This window comes from Protopterus annectens, chromosome 11.part0 (assembly GCF_019279795.1).
Source record: "Protopterus annectens isolate FY-2018-M chromosome 11.part0, PAN1.0, whole genome shotgun sequence".
NCBI classification, from domain to species: Eukaryota; Metazoa; Chordata; order Ceratodontiformes; family Protopteridae; genus Protopterus; species Protopterus annectens.
In genome coordinates, this window is record NC_056745.1 from 113,503,928 (window position 1) to 113,531,506 (window position 27,579).

General features: G+C 40.5%; 1 protein-coding gene across 5 annotated transcripts in view; it reads left to right on the plus strand.

Moving 5' to 3' along the window:
- Nucleotides 1–27,579, plus strand: part of LARGE1 (LARGE xylosyl- and glucuronyltransferase 1) — a 2,030,740-nt gene that overhangs the window by 1,290,707 nt on the left and 712,454 nt on the right. For all 5 annotated transcript variants that reach the window (XM_044087485.1, XM_044087484.1, XM_044087487.1 and 2 more), the window contains one exon: nucleotides 17,426–17,549. In XM_044087485.1, the coding sequence (XP_043943420.1) occupies nucleotides 17,426–17,549 (124 nt within the window). The remainder of the gene's footprint in view (nucleotides 1–17,425; nucleotides 17,550–27,579) is intronic.

Below are 27,579 nucleotides of genomic sequence, written 5' to 3' on the forward strand. Positions count from 1 at the left end.
AAACTGGTTTGAGATCAATTTGCTACCTAAGCTAACATCCAGTGCTGTTATTACCAAGTTGAAATATAATTTCTCAGTCCATGGTAGTCAACACAAAGTTATTTCTGATGATGGCACCCAGTTTACCAGTCAGTTGTTTCAGAAATTTGCAAAAGAGTTGGACTTTATCAATGTTAATAGTACACCGGAATCCCCACAGTCAAATTGCTGAACGTGCAGTACAGAGTGCAAAGCAATTACTAGAGAGGTCAAAGCGTGAATATACCAATATCTTCTTAAATTTACTTAATCTCAGAAATATAGCCCATGACAATCTACTTGGCTTGCCTGCTCAGTGACTTCTGTCTAGGCAAACCAGAACAACCTTGCCTATCAGTTCTAGTTTTTTGGTGCCTAATGCTAAAACCAGAGCAATCAAAGCTCAATTCTTTAAGAAGCATTCCTTTCAGAAGTCCAGCTATGATAAAACGAGCACATTTCTTCATCCGTTAAAAGGAGAGACTGTGAGAATGCAAACAGTGAAATGGTTAGATTGAATTGGTCAAGTGAGAGGCATATGTGCCAAGCAGAGATCCTACTTAGTGGAATCTGAGGGTATAGAATACAGGAGAAACTGCAGGCATCTTCTTCCAGTGTCTGAATCAATATCGCAGCATCGTACCTGTGATACAGACTCTAGAGCTCAGAGCAACCCTGACAATGTTCATATTGAAGAACATGTCTTGGTATCTATTCCTATTCCTGATGATGTCCCCAAAGTTGAAAATTCCTTGAAGACGGTCCCCATTGCTAGATCCAATTCTGATTTTTATGTTACATAACCAGGTCGTATTTCTAGACCTAGTGTAAATGTTGTAACCATGTTGTTTGTTATCGCACGTTCAATTGAACGCTGAAGGAACTAAAATCCTCATCCTACTCTCTACTGTTGTGAAGGCGACAATTGTTGCTTGCTCGCACGTGTTCCACTGAACGCTGAGGGAACTACAAACCCCATTCAACACCTCAATAACACTGCCTCTTGTACTGCTGCCTAACTGACTCTCTTACCCTGTGGTTAGAGTAATAATGTCAACCAGTCTGGTAGATGCTCTGCATGTTCTTTTTAACTCCACAAATGGTGTTTAACTGCTACTTGCCTATATTAATGCATAGTCTATATTGCTCTGTGTCCTTAATACTTTCTCTCTATTTCCCTTTAAGCCTGCAACCCTCCTGCTAGGGAATCCCCCCAGTGTCTGTGTCCCGCTGTCTATTTGAAGACCTGAGATATCCTTGTCCTCAGAAAACTTCTGGTACCTCCTCCCAGTGCAGGATTTGAGCATTGCCCTCCATAAACTGAACTGCCTTGTGAATCAGGAATACTTATTTGGAAGTATGTGTACATTACATCTTACATCCTAACTGAATAATATCCTGTATCTGTGTTGTGTAAGCAAACGCTCCCTGCCAAGACAACCAGCAGCTATAGCCATCTATACTATATCCCCTATACTCCCTAAACTAGCCTCCCTGCTGTTATACACCCTCCTCCCTGTGTCTACTTCTTGCTACTTTTCTTCTCTACTTTCCTATTTCCCTCTCTCCTACTTGTTTCTACTCTTGAATGAGCTTTGTCTAACAGTACCTAGAGTGTCCACTTGAGGGCAGTCTTACCCTTAAACATCCAATTACTTACCAGCATTCTAACCTGGCGTATTACAATTGAGTCTACATCTTTTGCCTCAGACTCCCACATTACAGGTCCCTTTGCCACTATATTATACCCTCTTTCAGCCTTCTACTCACTTACTTCATAGGCCCTCTAAGCCTAGATACCTTACTTGCCCTCACCTCCCTACCTCTCAGATTGTTTTTTCCTCCATACTGGTCTACTTGCTCTGCCCCGCTCCGTTTGCCCTGCGGGCTCACTCCGCTCCCCTACCCCCAATTCCCACTCACCCCCAGGGGTCCTACACTTATACTTCACTAACCACTCCCCTCTAATTTCCCAACCAATCATAAACCAGGACACTCCCCTATCTCTATCTGTACTAATACTACAAACTACTCTCTTGTAACTACTCCTTATCCTACCTAACACGTCTACTTCACTAACTTTTTCCCTATTTTACATACTATCTAACTCCCTACAAATTTCTCACTTACATATCTTAAACACTGCTCTATCTCTTGGAACACTCTCTCCTACTCCTACTTTTCTACATCAACTACTAATACAAACTACCCCCTACTAAATGCTATTTGTTACTATGGCCCCAATAAATAAAACTCTGTTCACAAACCTACTACTCTTAACTACCACAATAGCCAGTCTTACCATACCTTATTCACTCACCTACTATGAAGATCATACTCTACCTGCACATAACCACTTCATCACACAAACTTTACCATCCTCTTTCACATGCTCCCTTAACCACAGTAACATAACAAGTACCTCCAACTATATACTACCAAAATATCATAGAGCAACCCACATTATGTACTTCAATACCAGAAAAACTTTGATTAATCTCTATAAACTCCCAAAAGCTTTATACTACCCCCAGCAGCACCCCCTACTAGATGGGTGATATTCATCCTAACCCTGGCCCCAACACTGACCACACCAATAGCCTTGACAAATTAACAGTGCCAATGGTTTCTACAATAACAAAACCATCTAGTTCCCTCTTGATAGCTTACCTTAACAGTAGAAGTATCAACAATAAAATTTCCCACCTACATGCTCTCCTTGAAATCCACAAATTTGACATTCTATGTATCACAGAAACTTGGCTAAAACCATCCACTCTAGACCAGGAAATTACCCCTCCTGGCTACAGCATCCTTAGAAGTGACCGTAAAATTAAAAAAAGGTGGAGGTATAGCCATTCTCTATAAATCTAACCTCCAAATTTCACCCTTTAACATACCTCAATTATTAGATACCAAATCTGAACATCTATTTATCAAACTCCTAATTAATAACTCCAGATCTATTTATCTAATTTGTGTGCATCTCCCCCCAGGTAATAATACCAATACTCTAGAAAACCTACTTAGTAACCTCTCCACCCAACTACCCCAAGAGACAATAGTACTAGGTGATTTTAACATCAACTGGTCCACTTGCAGTTCTTCTAACCCTACCAATCACATAAACCTCTTCAGATTCACAGAGTTAATAACAACTCCAACTAGAATCCATAAACCTAGCAGTAAAGAAACCACTCTAGACTGGATCCTTATTAATAGCCACCATGAAACTTACACTCCAGGAACCGTTCCTGATGATATCAGTGACCATATGCTTACCTATATCATTAGACAAAAAATCTGCATTCCAAATACTCAGAATATCAAAACCTCCCACTTAAAAAAATTCTTCAATCCAGACAGCTTCCAAAATGAATTACAAGCATGTGACTGGTCACCACTAACCCATCTTGAACTTGATGAGGCTGTCACCTACTTTAATACTAACTTTCTTAAAATCCTTGACTACCATGCACCATATCGCTCCACTAGAATAAGAACCAAACCTGCACCATGGCTCACAAAACAAACTAGGCAAAAGATACTCCTCAAAAATAAAATCTGGGCTAAATGGAGAGCTACCAAATGTCCATCAGATCACCTCCTCTTTAAACAGCTAAGATGCCACCAAAAAGGATATTCTTAGAGAAAAAAAGACTACTACCTTCACCTACAACAAACCAGTCATCAAACGCCTCAAAAATTTTGGTCAGGAATAAACAACCTTCTTCAGCCAGGTCACCCTACTACTCCAGACCCAGCTGGTTTCAACAATGAAAACTCCAACCAAATCCCTGATGCCTTTAATTGCTACTTCACATAAGCCATTCAAACCCTAGCCAATTCTTTACCACCCTTCACTTCTTCCCCACTAAAGAACTCCATAACCTCATCTCCTACCTTTCAAATCCAACCTGTACCTACATCTCTCATCTGTAAGCTACTTCAAAAATTGAAACCTTGCACACCTTCTGCTGACCATCTCCCATCTGAATACCTCCAAATTGCTGCAAACGCCATAGACTTCCCCCTCTCTATCCTTATTAACAGAACTATCTCAGAAGGCAAAATCCCTACTTTATGGAAAGTATCCCACATCATCCCTCTACATAAAGGTGGACCTTCTAAAGAGCTTTCTAACTTTCGCCCCATTGCTTTACTCTCCCCATTAGCTAAGATAATGGAAAAATGTATTCACAAACAACTACTTAACCACTTACTACAAAATAATCTACTAGCAAACTGCCAACATGGCTTTAGACCATTCCATAGCACATTGACTGCACTCTTATCCTTTACCGACTCTATAAACAAAAACCGGAACAACAACTCTTTTTCCTCTGCACTATTTATTGACCTGTCAAAAGCCTTTGATATGGTCAACCATAACTTACTTCTAGAGAAACTAAAAGCCCATTCTCTTGATCCTCATGCTATACAATGGTTCAGGTCTTATCTTGAAAATAGACAGAAAGCAGTGCTTTGGCATAACAGTCTGTCTTCACTACTCCCAGTAAATATTGGAGTACCCCAAGGCTCCATCTTAGGTCCCCTACTCTTTTCCTTATTTATCAACAATCTACACATGAATATACCTCAAGCCACCTGCATTCAGTATGCAGACGACTCCACCTTAATCTGTGCAGCCAAGAATATGGCCTCTCTTCACTCCCTCACTCAAACCGTTTTCCATAATGTTGAAAACTTGTTTATGCAACACTGCCTCCTCCTCAACCCCAAAAAAACTAAACTACTCATTTTTATTCCAACTCATAAATTACCTAGTCCATTCTTCTCTATAACCTCTAACAATGGCACCAACATAACCCCAGATACCACAACCCGCCTACTAGGTGTAACAATTGATAATCGACTTAGCTATGATGACCACATCAACTCCACCATAAAGTCTGTTAACAAAAAACTTGGTACCCTCTATAGAATTAAACCCTTCCTTACCCCTTCTGCAAGGAAAACTATTGCCCAGACCCACCTCATTTCTACCCTCTTCTATGCCTCTGTTATATATACCAAGCTATCCAAAAATAACCTCTCTAAACTCTCTACCTGTTATAATAGCATAGCCAGATTTGTCACATGCTCCCCCTTCAAAACTCACCACTGCAGAAACCTCAAACAACTCGAATGGCTAGAATTGCAAAGCCACATACTCTGTCAACAACTACTCATCACTCAAAAGATCCTATACCACCCTAGTAACACCCCTATCCTCACTAATCTAATTTCACCATGTAAAAATCTAGCTACACTTCGCTCAGCTAATAAACTTCTAGTTTCCTCTTTTAAATCTAACAACAAAGCTAGTGATTCACTTTTCTCAAACACTGCAGGCAAAAACTGGAATCAGCTTCCCTCTGAATTATCAACCCTTGCTTCAACTTCCCTCTTCAAAAAACATCTTAAAGAGCATCTGAAAACTCATTGGCTTTGTCCATGTATTAACCCAGACTAATATCCTTTTCCCCTTCCTGCTCTATTCCTCTAACCTATGCCTCCAAAACTAATTATTACTCTTTTCTTCTCAACATGACGATCTAATATAACTTCTTTCTTTCTTAACCGAATTGTGCTCATAGCTTCTAGTGTGTTTGATATATTGTTTAGTATAACTTTTACTAAAAATTTTTATAGTCTATAATTTTTAGTGTTCTGTTGAACAATGCTGCCTCTGTATTGTGCTTTTATCATGTCCTTGTATAATTTTATTTTGTCACTGTTTGTGCTTGGAGCTTTTCTCCCCGGGCCTCTACTGAAAATGGACATATATCCAGCTAGACTAGCCCGGTCAACAAATGTAAAAATAAATAAAATACACAGCAACCAGGACATAATTGTTTTATGTGTGTTTGATTTTGTTTGATTGCATGTCAAAGGATTAGTTCTGTATAATTGAGTGTCAAAAGATCATTTTTGTGTAACTGCATGTCATTGAATACTGTCATTTGGTGTATGATGTATTTCTCTAAGTGGGAGGATGTGGAACAGAGCGTGTGTTGTAGCTTTAAGAAGCATTTCCAAGTGTAGGCACATGCATATAAATAGTAAGCACATGCAGGCAGCAGTGCCATTTTGAGAAAACAGCCCGGGTGTTAACATGTATGAGTGTAGTAGTCGGTCTGTTTATAAGTTTATTTAAGTTTGTTACTAAGCCTCAGTCTTGATGTATTTGTGTGTAATAAAGCTGCTTGAAACAAGCCCACAACCATTTGTCTGTTTTATCCTGACTGGGCGAGTGACACCTAGCACACAAACTGCCTAAAGATTTGGAATGCAGGTAGACTTAAGGCCCAGTGAAATATGTCCCCTGTTGTTCTGTGAAATGGATAAGGCTGACCTCATTCTCCAGTTTATGCACCACATTAGTATTACATTACATATGTTCATTTGAATTGCTCCCTGATATAGGAATTGTTTTCTAGTATCTAATTAAAAAAAGTGTCGCTGTGGGCAAGAAACTTAACAAGCCAGTATTTGAGTAGTCACTGTAACACCAAATGAAATAATAGCTTTATGTTGCTCATCTGTCTTCTTCCCATTCAACTTAACATACAGCACTTTCATATTGTTTGTATAGGCTTATACTGGTCCTGTGACTGCATTCTGTGGAGCCCTGGAAGGAGAGTGAGTCAACCCCGGAAGGTCATCATTGTCAGGAAGTTACTTTCTCCGGTTTGAGTGAAACTGTGGAGGTTGCATGCTATAATCCTATGTAGACAATAAATGCTGTCTTTGTTATAAGTACTGTGTCAAAGCAGCTAGAGTTTTTGAGAGTTTCATGATGGAGTATTACAAGTGCTTCAGGAAGAAAATATGTTAAATGAAAAGTGTTTGGACCTGGAATCTAGATCAAGGGCCTATGTAATGTTAAAACTATGGACATACCTGGAGAAATGGGACAAGTCATGGGTTTACAGTTTCTAGTTTACTTATTTTTTTCCTGTTACTCTGAACATTATTGCTGAGGAAGTCACAACCCAAATCCAGATAGCTGTGGATGTCTTCAGTTTCTCTGGGTCGCTGCTAGGCCTGTCATTGTGAAATTTCTGCATTTGCAGGAGCATAACAGGATTTAATCTGTTTTTTAGAAAAATGCTAATCTACAAATGCATGGGGAGAGAATTAAGCTTTTTAGGTCCATTCCAGAAGTACACAAAAGACAACACAGTCTGCAACTAAGCAGCATTCATTTGGTTGAAAAATTTAAGATATTTTTTTCTCCACCCAGTTTGGTGGTGTTGTACAGAGGCACAAGTTTAGATCACAAAACCTCAAAAGATCTTGTGGGCTTTAGAGCCAAACTACTTGCTATATTTTTATTACAGTTTATGTACTTTCTTTTTTTTAATATAGTATATGTAATATATTTCTTACTACATTTTTATTTTATTACATTGAACATTTTGTAAACACAGTGCATGCAATGCATTTCTTTATCTACTATATTACTAATAACTGTTTAACTTAGTCTACTTTATTCAAATATGGTTATAATTTATGTGGACAGACTCAAAGCCCTGTCTATGTATTCTCTATCATACAGACTAAGAGGTGACCTGTGTCTGACATAGAAAGCGACCTCTGACCAACTATTGGTGGAGTTACTGCGCATCAGCGACTCAAATAGCATCAGAAATACTTTGTCTAGGAATCTAAGCCTCTTCTGCAACATCAACAGAACAGTTTGGAGGGGCAGGTATATCTCTCAAAGTATACCGCTGGTCTGGAACAGACCCCCTATTCACATAAAACAAAGTTCATTCCTGTCCGTATTCAGTCGCAGCTTGGATGTATGGATTGGGAAAAATAATTTAACCCAGGACTGACCCCTGTACTACTAATGAACAGAGGCAAGCTCCAAAATGATTTTTCCAATACACGAGTCCCCTCATATTATCTATGGTATGATCTCAATTATTTTCATTAGCGGGTGATGTGTAATTCTCAGCCATGGGATGGGTAAGGCCAGTATCTGTCCAAATAAGATAGATTAATTTGAGCACAAAAAGTGAAATTGACTAGCCTCAAAATGGCCCGCAATGGCAGCTTGCCTATTACTTACCTGTGATCCTATGAGTGGCATACCTAGCCTCCAGAAGATACCATTCATGGTGTGGTGTATGGAAATTAAAGGCTGATATTAATTTGATATTTGGCACTTTGAATTCTGACTACTAACACTCTGTTGAAATATCTAGTGCTGGCATACGTTTACAGCAAGACAATGACAGCTGTGCACTGTCATATTGACATGACATTAATAGAAGTGCACTTTCTGACTGTGCTGTTATATACTGTGATACAATGGTCTGTTCCTTGACTTGTCCAGTCTGATTTATTCTCTGACTTGTCCAGTCATTGCTTTGATAATTCTAAATATACCAGGTTCTAGAACATTTTTTAACTTGGGATATTTATGAAGTCTGCGTAGTTTGGACAAATGGAGTTTTTTTTTTTTTTTAACATTACCCAGAGTTAAGCACAGAGAAATTCAGTTGTGTGGTACTAGGAGGCCAGGGGAAGGAGAATGTTAAGGTGTTGCTTATATAAGCTTTTTTTGAGGATATGGTCTCCCTCGCTTACGGAGGTATGTAATAGTTTTTCAGCTCAGTAGTGTGTTGTACTGGGATACGTGTTGGAAAGAGAGGAAGGAAGAGTTAGTCAGGAAAGACTGAGTTTGTCAGGTACAGCAAGACTGGATACTGGGATTTTATAAATAGCGTTTAAAGTTAAGCGGTTTAGAATGGGGAAGAGGTCTTGTGTATTGTATTTGGTGTACAGAATACAAGCTGTGGTTAGAAAGCAAGCGTCTGACATTTGGATGTGCAGGGAATGTTGGGAATGGGACCACATGCTAGATTTAATTTTTTTTCTAATGTACCTAAAGCTTTTCCTTACCATTTGGGAGGAATTTGGGGTAAGAGAGTAAGTACTACTTAGATGTTATTACTTGATGGAGACCGCTCCTAAATGCTTTATGCCATGCATGTGTCCCCTCAAATTTCTATACTATGAATCCAGTTATTCACATTAGGGGTAATGTATAATTCTTGACCATGGGATGGGTAAGGCCAGTGTAATACCAAATGGGAGAAGTTAATTCAAGCCCCAGAAGGGAAACTGGCTAGGCTTAAAATGACCTACAAGGGCAGTTAGCCTAGTACTTACCTATGAACTTACAAGAGTGGTTTATCTGTGAGCTGATTACCCACTGAGAGAATTTGTTTCTGTAGCTAAAAGAACTCAGAGGGTGATGATTTGATCTAGGTGGGAAAGTGTCACAAAAGGACATGCTTGCCTTATTTACAGGGATTTTTGGGAAAGAAAGGTTAGAACCCTGAGGAGACTACTGATGACTAGGTGGAGGAGACCTGAAGGAGTCAGGCTCACTCATATACAATGGGGCCAAGTGTGGCAGGCTGCAAATTGACAAAGCAGCAAATGACAATATTTTAGTGGTATTTAACCCCATGTAAGCAGTTAAGAGTAGGAATGAAAGTAGAGACAGTAGGTGCTAGAATTATGAACAACAGGGAGAAGATAATTTACATCTTGGGCACAGTCTAAAATGTTTGCTCTGCTGTGCCTAGTGTGGTGATGCTTCTGTGTCATGACAGTGAAGATTGTTTGTAGAGGAGCAAACAGAGGGTTTTGAGTGTTTATGTAAACAATTTGATAATAATGTATACTCCTTTAAAGGTAATGGGCAGAAATACACAGTACCATATTACTGAGAAATCTTCCTGACTAGATTTGGCTGCATGGGAAGTCCTACAAGCTTATTTTTTTGTCCTGATCCCTCCATCGGGGACTCACCGAGAGATGATCTAGTTCACAACTGGCCCTCAGGTCTTCCTGTATGCTTTTCCAGCCTTGCCACTAATTCACAAGTTTCTTCAGAAAGCAGTTTGGGTGAAGAGCATAGTCATCCTCATTGCACCTTTTTTGTCCTCTTCAGGTTTGGTTTCCTTTCCTCAGGCCTCATCTTCTACATCCACCATGGATACTGGATCCATCTCCAGATTGCCTGTCTCATCCAATAGGCATGACTTACCAGACATAACAGGCCTCAAGCTGACCACATGGTTTCTCCAGTTCCAGTGATTGCTAGACAGCCCTGGCTGTCCTTCCCGGTCCGTCATATTTTATCTTTATGTAAGGCTACTAAGAAAACGTAAGAGTAAATGGAAAAGATTTGTCTTCTAGACCATTAGCAAAGATCTAGATCTCTTTTTCAGCACCTGTGCCAATGAACCTTGTATGGTTAGCTTCAATCTTTAATGAAAGAAATAGTTTCTCAACTATTTCAATTGGCTGCCCTTTCTAATTTCCACAAGGACAAAAATGTCTCTACATTAGCCTCTTCTAAACTATGCAAGGCTTTAGTCAAGGGAGCCGTTTTGCTTAGACCACCATTAAAACATCCTACTCCACCTTGGGATTTAAATATTATGCTTCAGGCATTAACTCAGACCTGGAAAACCATTTTTCTAATACTTATTACATCAGCTAGAAGAGTATCTGAGCTCCAGGCATGGTCTTCAAAGTCTCTCTACCTCATTTTTCAAAAAACAGGGTGTCATTGTGATCTAACCCATCCTTTTTATCTAAGGTAGCATCTGAGTTGAATATTAACCAGGTCATTAATTTCCCAGGTTTCTTTCTCAATCTCTTCAACAAAAGAGAGTATATGTTATACCTCTTGGACATGCATAGACAACTTTGTTTATACCTTCACAGAACCAAAGACTTTAGGAAGCCTGACCAGCTATTTCTTTTCCTTTTCTTCAACCAGATTGGGCAGTCCAGTATCTAAAGTCATACTGGCCAAATGCTTGACCGATTGTTTAACCTTTGTATATAGTAAATTGAGTTTATCTTTAACAAAACTTGTAGAGCCGATTCCACAAGTTTTATGACAGTTTCTTCAGCTTTTTTGCCCAAAGCATCTTTAGATGCTATTTGTGCAGCTGCAACTTGGGTTAATCCCCACACTTTCATTGGTCATTACAAGTTGGGTTTGATTTCCGGAAACAGAAGCAGCCTTTGGCTTAGCAGTTCTTTAGAATATCCTTCCATAATGGCCTCAGAAGGTTACAGTAGCTGAGGAATGTGTCCCATTAGTTGAGGAACAAATGAAAATGACCTCATGAGATAAAGTTATGTACTCACCATAACATTCCATCTGTGTTGTCTATTTTCATTATTCCTCAACTCCCCACCCATCTATCCCCTCTTTTTGCTTCTGGAAACATCTAAGAGTTGTACAGGAATTATGGGTAAAGCTACGAGAGTTCTAAGATCCAAAGATTTGGTAGAAGTGTCTGAATCAAATCCGAGTCTCGGATTTGAACCCATCAGTTGTGGAAGAGTGAAAATGGACAACACAGATGGAAATGGAGATGGCTTGAGACATACCTCCCTGGACTACATGAAAAGAGACATGGAAGAGCTCTCAGATCATGTGGCCCAGGCAGGTATGACCCCAGCCCTGAGTAGCATCCTGCCTTCACCCAGAATGATACCACAGTATAAGGACAAAATGACTGACTTCAACAATTGGCTAAGCTTATGGTGTCATTCAAAGGGGATCCAGTATCTGTCTGCCTGGGACGACGTGATTGACAGACCACGATGCTTTGCCAGAGATGGTCTGCACCTGTCACCCTTGGGATTCAGGTTACTGGCTAAGGCTCTTGTCACCCCTATAGTGTCTTTTTTAGGCAAAGTTCAAAGGACAAAACCACCACCGTAATAGGTACAAGCATGCAAAATCTGAAGGTAATGCTACTCAATGCTAGAAGTCTAAACCTCAAAATGCACTCTCTCGAGGCACTCCTAAATATAGAGAACATCGATATCTGTGTAGTAACTGAGACCTGGTTCAAGGCTCCAGAGAGCACACCCCTGCAATACGAGGCTACAACTCTTACCACACTTTTCGGCCACCAAATCGGGACCGAAAGTTGGAGGAGTGTCCATATTCACCAAGGATATTCACAACACCAGGCTAGTTGCCCAACACAATGCGTCTGAAAAAGCAGGTGAAACTAACACTAGGTAAGACTGCAATCCAAATTGTAGCTTGCTACAGATCCTCCACCATGCCCCAAGATACTCACTACACCTTTCTAAACATACTGGCAAATATTAAGATACAGCCAAACACCCTAATACCGGCTGATTTCAACTACCCTGCCATTAACTGGGAAAACTACTTGTGTGCCAACACCTTTGCCCAACGGTTCTTGGAATTCATAAATTCCAATGCCCTGGATCAACTAATCCTTATTCCCACCAGGGGCTCCAATATCCTAGACCTGGTCATTACCAACATGGAAAATCGATGCTCCACACCTATGGTCACCCCCTCGTTGGTCAGGTCAGACCATAAGCTAATCACTCTTGACATCCACATGCCACCCCCAGTAAGGAAACCTCCATAAAAAACTTCTCCATAGCCAATTTCATGCTATTCAAGTCAGAAGTTACAAACTTCATGACACCCATGCAGACGGGAACTGAAAGTTTGACTGCTGAATCCTACACTAAGGCACTGTACAAGCACATCCACTCGTGCATGAATCGTGCCATCCCCAATAGAACCAAGACACTCTCCTCCAAAAAAAGGAAGCTAGTCTGGTGGTCTCTTGCCATAAACAAACTTTACAACAAAAGGAAGAAACCGTTGTAGAAGAGAGGAAAATCCCAGGATGCAAAAAACTCCCTTACCAGCCTCAGTAAGAAGCTGAGATCCCTCATAAAATCCTCCAAAGCTAGTTACAAAAATAAAATTTCCAGATTCCAAAGATGACCACAAGGCATTCTACAGCTATGTCCAGAATCTAAATGGCAATGCTCAAATCTGCTCTGAGCTACAACATAATGTCATTAAATATACTGATCCCAAGGATATTGCCAACATCCTGGCAGATCGATTCACTGCAAACTTCACCCCCTAGAGAGCCCATCTCAATACCAAAAAATTGCCAAATTCCAGTAATAATGGCCACACAGGTAAAAAACACACTCTCCAAAGCTAAGAATACAGCATTCATGGGACCAGACGACATCCCAGGCTGTGTACTACATGAACTACAAGATGAACTGGCACCTCACCTAAGTGTCATGTTTAGTCATAGCCTCACCTCAGACTTCATGCCCACTGAGTGGTGTTCAGCTACAGTTATCCCACTCCACAAGTGGGGATCCACCTTGGATCCCAGGAACTACCACCTCATCAGTCTGACGAGCCTGATCTGCAAGGCCATGGAAAGTATTATCATGGAACTTATAAACAAAGACATTGGCAACCTTCAAATACTGGACCCCACGCAGTTTGGGTTCGTGAAGGGCCGATCCTGTCCCCTGAACCTGATTGACTTCTTCAAATCAGTCTCCAGAGCCGTGGACAAGGGTAAGGCAGTCCACACAGCCTACCTGGACTTTGCCAAGGCCTTCAACAGCATCCCCCACTCTGGAATCATAGATAAACTTACTAAGCTGGACATTAATCCCTACATCACTCAATGGGTTGCCAACTGGCTTACTGACAGAGCCCACACTGTAAAAGTGGCCGACTCCAAATCCAGCTCCAGACAAGTTGAGTACTTCAGGGTTCAGTCCAGGAACTGCTCTTGTTTGGCGTCTACTTCTCTGCGGTACAGGCCTACACTAAGGGATTCTGGCTAACAAAGTTTGCAGATGACTGCAAACTGGGAGCCATTATTGAATTCCCAAATGATATGGATATTCTACAAAAGACCCTTACAGAAACAGATGCTTGGTGCCAGAGCCATGGACTCAAGCTCAATGCCAAGAAATGGATAGTTATCCCCTTTGGGAAAAAAACATGTACCCGTGAATTACCACATAGGTGGCAGTACACTAAACACCAAAAGTGTGATAAGAGACTTAGGGATACAGGTGGACAGTGGTCTCACCTTCAATAACCACATCACCACAACAGTCAGGAAATCCTTCTGTGTGGCATACCTCATCACTAAGAGCTTTTCATCCAGAAAAAAGGAGTTCATTGTCCCACTGTACTCTTCCCTCATTTAGACCCATTATAAAATACAACGCCCCATTTGGTATGTACCTCTCAAGACATCTGCAACAACTAGAAAGGCCGCAGAAATACCTCACTAAAAGAATCACAGGCCTAAAGCAGATGCCCTATGCTGACCGTCTAAAAATAACTCCACTTATAGTCTGTCGCACATCGTCTACTCAGAGGTGATCTCTACCTTAACATACAAGGCCATGTCAAACCCAAAGCTGTTGGACATGCTGCACTTAAAGAAATCCCAATCCCTCAGAGACGCATGCTCCAGGGATCTAAACCTTGTCATCACAATGAACAAAACATGCTGGAGAGAGATAGGTTCCTGACCCAGACACACCCTAGACTCTGGAATAGACTGCCCATACATGTCAAGCAGAGCGCCTCTTTGGCCCTCTTCAAAAGGAACCTTGATGATTGGATGGGAGATAGGAAATTCACCCCGGGGATCACTCAGTCGCCCTGCTAGACAGGGGTCCAGGGAAGTAAATACTGTGTGAAGGAATAACCAGGGAATTGTTATGGCTAGGCTTGTATAGGCCCTAGGGCTGATAGCCTAGTACCAACCTATGAAAGTTATGGTGAGTACATAGCTTTTTTATCTATTTTATTTGTTTCTTTATACACTGTTTTTCTGTTTAATGGCACCCATGGTTTCTTATGTTTTTGTAATGTCTACATGGATATGATTGTTTATTGAAATATTAATCAATAAAATATTTTTTAAGAAGTCGCTTATGCACAAAATGTTTAAGCTATTTTGATCTGAATCAGTTTCATCAGTAAGTTATGGTAAATGAAATGATTGTAAACTGATTTCTTGACCTTGAGAACTTAATTGTTGTTTCAGAAGTACCTGGCATAGCACTGTTAGATTAAAATGGAATTTAACACTGAGAGAGAATTTCCATGTTTAATCCTTTTGTGATGAAAATAGAGACAGTGGAAATAAGGACCCCCTACCTCTGAACTGCTTATCTTAAATTATTTTAACTTTTGCTTTGATAGATAATGGAGGAACAAAGTGCTAAATGAAGACCATAAAACCAAAAAAGCACTCGGATAGCTGTAACCCCGATCAAACATTTATTAAATAAGCACCAAAAGTAAATACTCCACTAACACTGACCACAACCAGTACATTTTTGTCTGTAACTTCATCAGATAAAGCATCATACACCATTAGTCATACTTATAGTGCAATTAATTGAGTCTAATTGGATGTAATTATGTATAAAACCATCTTATCTAGTACATACTTGATTGCCCCAGTTAAAAGACACTAAGTAAATCCAGTTCAAAAAATTACATCAAATACTAAATAATATATCTAACAGCACAGAATTTTTTTAAATTTGCTTATAAAATAGGCTATGGGCACACAGATTACTTAGATGTTAACATATCGGTAGACAATCTGAACAACAAATTCATATCCAAGGTACAAAGAAAAGACACTTATTGCAATTCCTTTTGTACTATAATAGTGCACATCCATACTTTCAAAAAAAGGGTATTGTGAAAGGACAATACGTGAGTGATAGCAGGATGATCTCAGAGGACATTGATTTCCTGGAAGAAAGTGAATTATTGAGAGTCATGTTTTTAGAAAGGGGATATCCTGATACATTATTAAAAGAAATGTTTGAACAAGTATTGGAACATAGAAAACATAGATTTGCACCTATTATAGGCAAGGAAGACCCAATGGAAGGGAATTATGGTTCGAACAATGATCCAAAAGAATGTTTTGACAACACTTTTGTACTAGATTATAGGGGTGATGCCAGTATAATAAAATATTTAATTAAGGAAGAATGGGACAGATTTAGTGGAGACTCAGATTTGAATCTTGCGTATGAGAAACCCTTAAAATTTGTATATAGGAAAGGAAGTGTATTAAGAACATTTTAGAAGGCAAGTGTATTAGCAAGGCAAACAGGAAGATGGGTACATACAAATGTGGTTCCTGCCCACAATATTCGCATATAGCTAATACTGCTGAGATCTATATCCCTAGTAGAAACAAGCTCATTACCGCTAAAGGCATATTCTAACTGTGAATCTAAAGGCCTAGTGTATATTGCAGTATGAAATGAGTGTAAAGGGTTCTATGTCGGTGAAACCGAAAGATGCATCAAAAGAATATATTGAACACACATATGAAATTAACAAAAACAATAATAAGAACAAACTATTTAAGCACACTTAAACATGTAGGAAAGCTAATTTTGTTTTCTTTGTTTTAGAGGTAGTACAGGTAGACAAGATAGGGGGCCTTGGGAGACTATGCTAGAATACAGAGAAGTATTCTGGCAACTCTTTCTTGAGGCAAACAAGTGGCCAGGTATGAATGAGATGGTCTCCCTGGCCCCTGTCTTGAAATTAAGAGCCGCCAAGCTTTAATACATCTACAAGCATTTTTTATGTTTTAAGAATTTAATAGTTGAAATATTTATGTATTTTATATTATAACATATTTTTATTGTTCTAAACACCCTAGACTGTACATTTTATATATCTTTACACATTTTTACTATTTTAACGTATTAGTATTTTAATAATAGTGTGTATAATTATGATATTTACATTTATTTATTATTTATTAGATTTGTGTATTTAGTATTTGATGTAATTTTTTTAAATGGATTTACTTAGTGTCTTTTAACTGGGGCAATCAAGTATGTACTAGATAAGATGGTTTTATGCATAATTACAGCCAATTAGACTGAATTAATTGCACTATAAGTATGACTAATGGTGTATGATGCTTTATCTGATGAAGTTACAGATGAAAATATACTGGTTGTGGTCAGCGTTAGTGGAGTATTTACTTTTGGTGCTTATTTAATAAATGTTTGATCGGGGTTACGGCTCTGTGAGTGTTTTTTTGGTTTTTTGATAGATAATGGTTTTAGTCATACTGCAACTTCATTTTTATTTGTTTTTCATATCATCAGGAAAAAACAGTGTAGTTACAGATGTTTGTATCCGATAGGCCCTGCATCTAAATGCACACACATCTGGGTGGATGGCAACGTGCATTACACATTTTAATGACCTTAAATTATATAAATTCCCCTGCCAAAAATATATGAATATTTTATTTACTTGTATTGAAAATCTATAGCTGCCATTTAGAATAACTCCATTGTTTGACAATATAAGCTCTCATTTCACTTTTCTCGCTTTACCTTGTTTAATTGAAAATCAGTTGTTCTTATTTGTCATTGTATCTTAATTGTAAGAGTGTTTAGGAAAAATATTCTAGAAGGCCGATTTCAGTTTTGTTTTTTTTTTTGTGTGTGTATGTCTGTACAGACGAAATCCACTTCATTTCCATCTGATAGCAGATGCCATTGCCAAGCAGATCTTGGCATCCCTCTTCCAAACGTGGATGGTTCCAGCAGTAAGAATAGACTTCTATGACGCAGATGAACTCAAGGTGAGTTAAATGTCAAGTTTTGATAAAGCCATTATGAATGAAAATGCAAGAAGTCATCCAGTTTATCTAATATTGAGATGGAATGAGACAGGGATGAGATTATGGTTTATATTTGGGAAGGTGAGCTTAGGGCTGATAAATATCTTTGTGCATTCTTTGCTTTTTGTTTCCGGCATGTCTGCCTTTACTTTCTGATGTGAGTAATCTGATACTCAACATTACTTTGCTTTCAATGGCAACGTTACATAAAAACTTTGGAATATTAGAGATGATCTTTGGGAAAGTCATGGTGATGATAGATTGGCTTCCTAACTTTCAATTGACTCCTCCAGTGTCAGATGTCATATTATTGATCAAAATCTGTTGAACACCCTACTCAGCTAAAGTTTGATATCGCTTACACAACATTGAAATAAGCAGCACCAAAATGAACAATCTACCCCTCCAGCAGCAGCGCCAGTTGTACCAAGTGAGAATTAGTTCTAGCATTGTTAAAGTGCCAAAGTATGAAAAATTCAGAGTAATGTGACTGTGATCATATCAAGTTTGTCCATGGCTTCCAAATGTAACAAGATCTTCCTTGGGAAAAAAAAACTTGTAAATTTGTTGTGAGGGACCTGAACCTTGGACAAGAATGTGATCTATTTTTATCTTTATTTCTGTATTATTTCTGTATAAACAGTTTTACTAAGGAGCTTTTCTCCCCGGGCCTCCACTGAAAAAGGGCTGCACAGCTCAGTCGGACAAACCCGGTCAACAAATGTGAAATAAGTAAAATAATGAATAAACAGCATCTATAACTTTGGACCGAAACAACTTCACCAGTGAGCAGATTGCTACGAGTGGCTGCTAAAATTTTCTTTACCCAGCACTAATATATCTACTCTCTTATGTCACCTTGTTGTTTTCCAAGTTTTTACATTTTACTGTTGATGTTCTATAAGTGATGATATAAGCATTCGCTAGCAGGATGTTTGACATTTTTTGATTGATATGCCATTTGATGTTGGTTCATAGGTTGGTACTAGGCTATCGGCCCTAGGGCCTATACAAGCCTAGCCATAACAATTCCCTTGCTATTTCTTCCCTCACTATTTACCTCCCTGGACCCCTGTCTAGCAGGGTGACTGACGTGATCCCCAGGATGAATTTCCTTTCTCCCATCCAATCATCAAGGTTACTTTTGAAGAGTACCAAAGAGGCACTCTGCTTGACATGTATGGGCAGTTTATTCCAGAGTCTGGGGAGTCTCTGGGTCAGGAACCTATCCCTCCAGCATGTTTTGTTTATTGTGATGACAAAGTTTAGATCCCTGGAGCGTGTGGCTCTGAAGGATTGTGATTTCTTTAAGTGTAGCATGTCCAATAGCTCTGGGTTTGACATGGCCTTGTATGTTAAGCAGAGATCGCCTCGGAGTAGACTATATGCGACAGAGTATAGCTGGAGTTTTTTAAGATGATCAGCATAGGGCATCTGCTTTAGGCCTGTGATTCTTTTAATGAGGTATTTCTGCAGCCTTTCCAGTTGTTGCAGATGTCTTGAGAGGTACATACCAAATAGGGCGTTGTATTCTATAATGGGTCTAATGAGGGATGAGTACAGTGGGACAATAACTTCCTTTTTTCTGGATGAAAAGTCCTTAGTGATGAGGTATGCAACATAGAAGGATTTCCTGACTGTTGTGGCAATGTGGTTATTGAAGGTGAGACTACTGTCCACCTGTGTCCCTAAGTCTCTTATCACACTTTCGGTGTTTAGTGTACTGCCACCTATGTGGTAATTCATGGGAACATGTTTTTTCCCGAAGGGTATAACTATACATTTCTTGGCATTGAGCTTGAGCCCATGGCTCTGGCACCAAACATCTGTTTCTGTAAGGCCTTTTTGTAGAGTATCCACATCATTTGGGGATTCAATAATGGCTCCCAGTTTGCAGTCATCTGCAAACTTTGTTAGCCAGAGTCCCTTAGTGTTGGCCTGTATGTCAGTGAAGTACATGCCAAACAAGAGAGGTCCCAAGATTGAACCCTGAGGTACACCACTTGTCACTTGTCTGGAGCTGGATTTGGAGTCAGCTACTTTTACAGTGTGGCTTCTGTCAGTAAGCCAGTTGGCAACCCATCGAGTGACGTAGGGATTAATGCCCAGCTTAGTAAGTTTATCTATGATTCCAGTGTGGGGGATGATGTCAAAGGCCTTGGCGAGGTCCAGATAGGCTGTGTGGACTGCCTTACCCTTGTGCACGGCTCTGGAGACTGATTCGAAGAAGTCAATCAGGTTCAGGAGACAAGATCGGCCCTTCACGAATCCAAACTGGGTGGGTTTTAATGTTTTAAGGTTGCCAATGTCTTTGTTTATAAGTTCCATGATAATATGTTCCATGGCCTTGCAGATCAGGCTCGTTAAACTGATGGGGCTGTAGTTCCTGGGATCTAAGGTGGATCCGTCCATGTGGAGTGGGATAACTGTAGCTGTGTGCCACTCAGTGGGCACAAAGCCTGAGGTGAGGGTATAATTAAACATGACACTTAGGTGAGGTGCCAGTTCATTTTGTAGTAGTACACAGACCGGGATGTCATCTGGTCCCATGGATGCTGTATTTTTAGCTTTGGAGAGTGCGTTTTATACCTGTGTGGCCATTATTACCGGAATTTGGCAATCTTCCAGTATTGAGATGGGCCATTTAGAGGGTGGGGGGGTGAAGTTGGCACTGAATCGATCTGCCAGGATATTGGTAATATCCTTGGGATCAGTATATTTAATGCCATTCTGTTGTAGCTCAGAGCAGATCTGAGCATTGCCATTTAGATTCTTGACATAGTTATAGAATGCCTTGTGGTTGTCTTTGGAATCTTTGGCAATTTTATTTTTGTAACTAGCTTTGGAGGATTTTATGAGGGATCTCAGCTTCTTGCTGAGGCTGGTAAGGGAGTTTTTTGCATCCTGGATTTTCCTCTTTTCTGCAACATTTTTTTCCTGGTTCCAGGTTTTATTTGGGATGGCACGGGTCATGCATGAGTGGATGTGCTAGTACAGTGCCTTAGTGTAGGACTCAGCAGTCGAACTTTCAGTTCCCGTCTGCATGGGTGTCATGAAGTTTGTAACTTCTAACTTCAATAGCATGAAGTTGGCTTTGGAGAAGTTTTTTATGGAGGCTTCCTTACTGGGGGGTGGTGGTGACATGTGGATGTTAAGTGTGATTAGCTTATGGTCTGACCTGACCAATGAGTGGGGGGACCATAGGTGTGGAGCATCGATTTCCCATGTTGGTAATGACCAGGTCTAGGATATTGGAGCCCCTGGTGGGACTATGGATTAGTTGATCCAGGGCATTGGAATTTATGAATTCCAAGAACCGTTGGGCAAAGGTGCTGGTACACGAGTAGTTTTCCCAGTTAATGGCAGGGTAGTTAAAATCAGCCAGTATTAGGGTGTTTGGTTGTATATTAATATTTTCCAGTATGTTTAGAAAGGTGTAGTGAGAATCTTGGGGTATGGTGGGGGATCTGTAGCAAGCTACAATTTGGATTGCAGTCTTACCTAGTGTTAGTTGCACCTGGAGAATTTCAAGCGCATTGTGTTGGGCAACTAACCTGGTGGTGTGAATATCCTTGGTGAATATGGACACTCCTCCACCTTTAGTGTTTCGATCCTGGTTTGGTGGCCGAAAAGTGTGGTAAGAGTTGTAGTCTGGTATTGCAGGGGTGCTCTCTGGAGCCTTGAACCAGGTCTCAGTTACTGCACAGATATCAATGTTCTCCATTTTTAGGAGTGCCTCGAGAGAGTGCATTTTGAGGTTTAGACTTCTAGCATTGAGTAGCATTACCTTCAGATTTTGAACGCTTGTACCTGTTATGGTGGTGGTTTTGTCCTTTGAACTTTGCCTAAAAAAGGCACTATAGTGGTGGCAAGAGCCTTAGCCAGTAACCTGAATCCCAGGGGCGACAGGTGCAGACCATCTCTGGCAAAGCATCGTGGTCTGTTGATCATGTCGTCCCAGGCAGGACAGATACTGGATCCCCTTTGAATGACACCAGAAGCTTAGCCAATTGTTGAAGTCAATCATTTTGTCCTTATATTTTGGTATCATTCTGGGCGAAGGCAGGATGCTACTCGGGGCTAGGGTCATACTTGCCTGGGCCATATGATTCGAGAGCTCTTCCATGTCTCTCTTCATGTAGTTCAGAGAGGTACATCTCAAGTCATTCACTCCAACATGGACAATGACAGAGTCATATTTGTACTTGTTGTGGAGTGACTTGAGTGCATGAGTTATGTGGCGGATCCTGGCACCCGACAGGCAGCTCACTGTAATTTTCTTGTTCAGCCTGGTGAGTGGGACGTCAGTGTGCCTGACTATAGAGTCACCTACGACTAAAGTGTTAGTACGTTGTCTTGCCTTAGCAGCTGTTGCTGGGTGGCACACTGGTATTGTGAGCTATGTGACACTTTGGTTGCGATTGTTGTTTGTTTGTGTTTCAGCTTCGGAGGTCCTTGTTGCTTGGGCAGGTTACAGTTAAGGGCCTCCGCATATGTGGATTTAGTGTTGCTATGTGTGGGTGTTGGCGGTGTGAGTTTAGAAGGGCTATGCATTGCTTGAGGTGTAGCGCGGGTGTTAACCTTCTCCTCTTGACTGTCTAGCACAATCTTGGGTAGAGAGAGCTTTGCTTCCAGTTTGGCTATGTAAGTGCATCTCTCACAGGTTGTAGTGTTGGGTGGTAGGAGGAGAGGGTTGTCTGTGTACAAGAGGCAATTGCTGCATTGCCCCAGTATGCCCAGATTCACCAGGTGGACAGGAGAAATCAATGGAAGCTGACCCTTGGACATGCCTGGTTTGGTGCTTTTTCTGAAAAGTACAGGAGCTGTTTTCCCTTACCTTAGCAAGGTACTTGGCAATTATAGGCTGTTTAGTGCCTATGATTAATTTCTCCTTATTAATAAGGAGAGTTGAGTGCTTGTATCAGTTTAAGGCTTCCTAGTACTTTCCAGCAGGTATTAGAGCAAGTGCTAGTCACAGGTATGCTTAAAGGTAAGATGAAAAAAAATGGTTTACCCTAAACACTGCAGTGTGCACTAGAGAAGTTAGATGTGAAAGTAGGTAACTAAAAAAGTTAGGTTTTAGTGGAGAGTCACTATTTTTAAAACAGCAAGATAGATTGAAAGGTGGTGATCACTTTTGTATTCCGGTACTATGGAATACAGTAGAATGGCCAATAAATTTAAATAGTTGAAGGGCAGTGATTTCACAAAATGATAATTTTGTGCTTACTCACACAAGCCAGTGAAAGCATAGAGGAAATGAGATATATGGTCAAATTAACATAAGAGGCAGGCAACTAGAAAGACAATGGTATTTAAGAACACAACAGTGACAGGGTGGGGAAAAATTTCTGCCTGACTCACAGGAGACAGAGCTGTGGTGTCTTTTGAAGTTTTAATATGCAGTTAAAAGAAGAACACAAGCAAAACACAAGGTAAAGAAAACAAATCACAGCACTCAAAATATAAAAAGGCAATAAACTAATACAACAAATAAAAAGCAAACCAGCCTTTCCCTCACAGCAAAGGGGGTAGCAGAGTCTGGGTGAGCTTTTACAATAAAGCTCTGAAATGTTTTATTTTACCCCTTAAATAGAAGGTTTAGCTCCTAGCTCCACCCCCTCAGTTCACAAATAATTAACCTTAAGTGACCTCTTCTATCTTTTGAATGAGTCCTTAATTGATCAGTTCTAATTTCTGCCTGAATCACAAGAGACAGAGCTGTGGTGTCTTTTGAAGTTTTAATATGCAGTTAAAAGCAGAAAACAAGCAAAACACAAGGTAAAGAAAACAAATCACAGCACTCAAAATATAAAAAGGCAATAAACTAATACAACAGGTGGACAGTAGTCTCTCCTTTGATAGTTACATTGCCACAGCAGTCAGGAAGTCCTTCTATGTGGCACACCTCATCATAAAAGGGTTCTCCTCCAGGAAAAAAAAGGTCATTGTTCCCCTCTACTCGACCCTCATTAGACCCATTATGGAGTATAACGTCCCTTTTGGAATATACCTCACAAGACATCTGCAGTAGCTGGAAAGGTCACAGAAGTACCTTACAAAGAGGATTACTGGCCTCAAACAAATGCCCTAAACTGACCGCCTCAAAAAACTCCAGCTTTACTCCGTAGCATATCTTCTACTCCGAGGTGATCTCTGCCTGACATATAAAGCTATGTCAAACCCAGAGCTGTTGGACATGCTACACCTAAAGAAATCACAATCCCTCTGAGCTACACGCTCTAGGGACCTAAACCTTGTCACCATAATAAACAGGACGTGCTGGAGGGATAGATTCCTGTCCCAGAGACTTCCCATACTCTGGAACAGGCTACCCATCGATGTCAAGCAAAGTTCTTCATTAGCACTCTTCAAGAAAAATCTTGATGAGTGGATGGGAAATAGGAAATACACCCCGGGGATCACTTCTGTGTCTCTGCTCGACAGTGGCACAGGAAAATAACTTTCTTGGGTGGTGTAAGCCAAGGAACCTTGTTGGCTAGGCTTACGTATGCCCTTGGGCCGATAGCCTAGTACCTACCTATGAACCTATAAAATACAGCAAATAAAAAGCAAACCAACCTTTCCCTCACAGCAAAGTGTAGCAGAGTCTGGGTGAGCCTTTCCAATAAAGCTCTGAAATGTTTTATTTTACCCCTTAAATAGAAGGTTTAGTTCCTAGCTCCACCCTCTCAGTTCACAAATGATTAACCTTAAGTGACCTCTTCTATCTAATGAACAAGTCCTTAATTGATCAGTTCTAATTTCTGCCCGACTCACAAGAGACAGAGCTGTGGTGTCTTTTGAAGTTTTAATATGCAGTTAAAAGCAGAACACAAGCAAAGCACAAGGTAAAGAAAACAAATCACAACACTCAAAATATAAAAAGGCAATAAACTAATACAAAATACAACAAATAAAAAGCAAACCAACCTTTCCCTCATAGCAAAGTGTAGCAGAGTCTGGGTGAGCCTTTCCAATAAAGTGGAGGAGCCAGTTTAAAGTTAGGAAGCCTAATAAATCATAATATTTAATGGTACCCATCTTCTGTTCTGACTGTCCGGAATTTCATCAGCTGTTCCATATGACGGCCAACACATGTCTTATTTTGAACAAGTCCTATTAGTCTCAGAGTCTCATCTACTTCCACAAACCCACCACCTCTGTCTGTATAGTGCCTAATGCTAGTCAAGCACTGGTAATCTATTTCTTTTCACATTTTAAAAGAATTTAATGTATGCCATCTTTTTAACCCTTTAGGAAGGAGGATTGGTTTGTTTTTAAATAGTAAACCATATGTGGTAGGCAAAAGGCAGTAGGCTGATAACCATTAAAATTACCAACTCAAAAGGTTTTCGTTATAGCCAGTAGTTCAGTGTTCATCATCATCATATTGTATTCATATTTTATAAGGTCTAAATCACTTTGTAGAGTGTATCAGATGGCAGATACCTGTAGAAAGCTAAAGGCACTACATTAAAATAAAAGGAAAGAAAATTTACATAAACTGGAGGGGTAGAGAAGTGATCTAAGAAATGGTCAAGAAATCTTAATCTTCCACTATTGTTTTAAAATAATACTTGCATCTGATTGATCCCAAAGCCAGACATTGCACACCATCCTGATGACACCCTGCCAACCATAGTGTTGCTATGCAAAGTAAATTATATCAGCATCTTCACTGCTACCTAGGTCAGTCCATTTGCACCAGTTATCAAAAGAGTTGGCCAGAGAAAAGACCTGAGAGGAGTTAAGGCATGCTCCTTTTGGCTAGATAACTGTGTGTGTGTGTGTGTGTGTGTGTGTGTGTGTGTGTGTGTGTGTGTGTGTGTGTGTGTGTGTGTGTGTGTGTGTGTGTGTGTGTGTGTGTGTGTGTGTGTGTGTGTGTGTGTGTTTCCCTCTTCTCTATTCCTGTAAGTATTTTTTCATCTGCTTAAACTTGTATTTTTTAGTTTTTTTTAGTTTTTTTTTTTTGGTGGGGGGCTTTAGCTCCTAACATTTATGCCTTCTGAGAAGGTTTCTTGCAAGGTATTGGCCCTTAAAAAATGATTAAATGTTTGTCAAACATCTTACCACATCACTGCTCAGAAGTCAGATCTGAAGTCCAGATCTGATCCGCGAGCCTCAGATGGTTCAGATTACTTTCTCAGATCCAGAGGCGTCAGATCTTTAGCCCTTACTCCAAATGAGATATCTCTCCTTCTTGGATCCAGTGCACTCTAGTTCTGCCACCTTTTTTGGAGAGACCCTGGCATTCCAGGCCCCCCACTTTAGCCTCATCCGCTTGTTCTTCCAGAAAACTGATGTGTATAGAATGATGAGGAAGTTTCTCTCGGCACAAATTCAGACATGAGCTTTTCCGGCTCCTACCCCTTCAGGTCAGGAAGCCCTTACCAGTACTACATCACCTATCTTAGCTCCTTCTCCAATCCAACTTGTGGTTTCAGTGCCCTTGGAGCTGAGTTTTCCTGAACCATCTGTGTCAGATCCAAAAATCATCGTATCTTCAGTTCTGATGTGTTCTTTGAGTGCACTGGCTCTGAGCATGTTGGAGCTGGTTGACTCACTGATCTGAAATCCCTCTGTCAGATCCCAGGCATTAGAGTCTACTCTGAAGTTGTCAGAGCTGTCTCTGCCCCATGGAGCCGCAGCATTGGACAGCTTGGCTCTGACCTGTGCCACGGGCAGAAGCATGGCTTCTCAGCTCCATCAGCCTCCTCCTCCCCGAGGTGCTCTGCCTTTAAGGTAGTGGAGAGAGTGTTTTCTGCTTCTGCAGGATGGACCGTTCCTCCTCCTCCGATCCCATATGTCTCTGTGCCTTGAGCTTTATCACTGTACACCACAGGAACAACCAACCCAAATTTTTCAGGCTACCCAGCAGAGTATTCTCATTTCTTCCAATACTTCTCCAGAACATCCCACCGAAGAAGTGCCTACGAAGAGAAAGTGTAAGAGGAGGCACTTAGACTCTTCTCAAGAGTCTGTCCCGGAAGATACAAATTTTGTTGAGGGGAAAGGATCCCCAAGATCACCACCTGATGACATCTCCTTTGGAGACATCCTGGAAATTCTTAAGGAAAGGGGTAGTTTGTCTACCAATAACTCTTGCTAAGAAGAATTGGTATTCCTGGAAGCCTTTGGGTCTGGCCCATCTACCTCCTGGGTGACTCCGCCCACTGATGAGTTCATTGATTTGATCTCTAGGCCTGCATGGAAGAAACCAGAGACTGTTGAGCCGATCCCAAAAAGACCAGACAAGATTTTGGCAATACCAAAAGGAAGAGTTTTGGAGCAAGAGAATACTGGTGGATGACAAAAAAAGAACTTGCGGAACCGTGTTCTTCTGTCCATCCTCCTAACAAGGAGTCAAGGGCACTGGACATATTTGGGAAACAGATGTTTTGCATCTCCCATCAACAACAGGTGCATCAGGTTCTTTCCCTGATCCCTCCACCCGGAGAATCACCAAGAGATGCTTTCCTTCACAATTGGACCCCGATCTTCTCTGTGTGTACCCCCTATCCCCATTAATCCCCAAATTTCTACAGAAAGTTTCCCAATTGAAGAGCAAAATCATCCTTATTGCGCCATATTGACCTGGACCGATTTGGTTCCCCTTTCTTTGACCTTATCTAGTTTACCCTCCATGGATTCTGGATCCAATTTCAGACCTCCTGTCTCACCTGGCAGATTTACCTGGACATCTCAGACCTAAAACTGTGACCGCATGGTTTCTCCATTTCTGTTAATAGCTTGACAACCCAGGCTCTCTTCCCCTGTCCGTTATATTCTTTTGTTTTCACATAAAGCTTCCACTAGGAAAATTTACAAAAGTAAATGGAAAGGATTTGTTTTTTGGGTGCAGAAAACAATATTGAACCTTTTCCAACTCCAGTGCATAAAGTTCTTGTAGTTCTAGCAACAATCTTTAATGAAGGGTCCAGTTCCTCAGTTGTTAAAGTTCAACGAGCTGCCATTTGTAATTTCCATA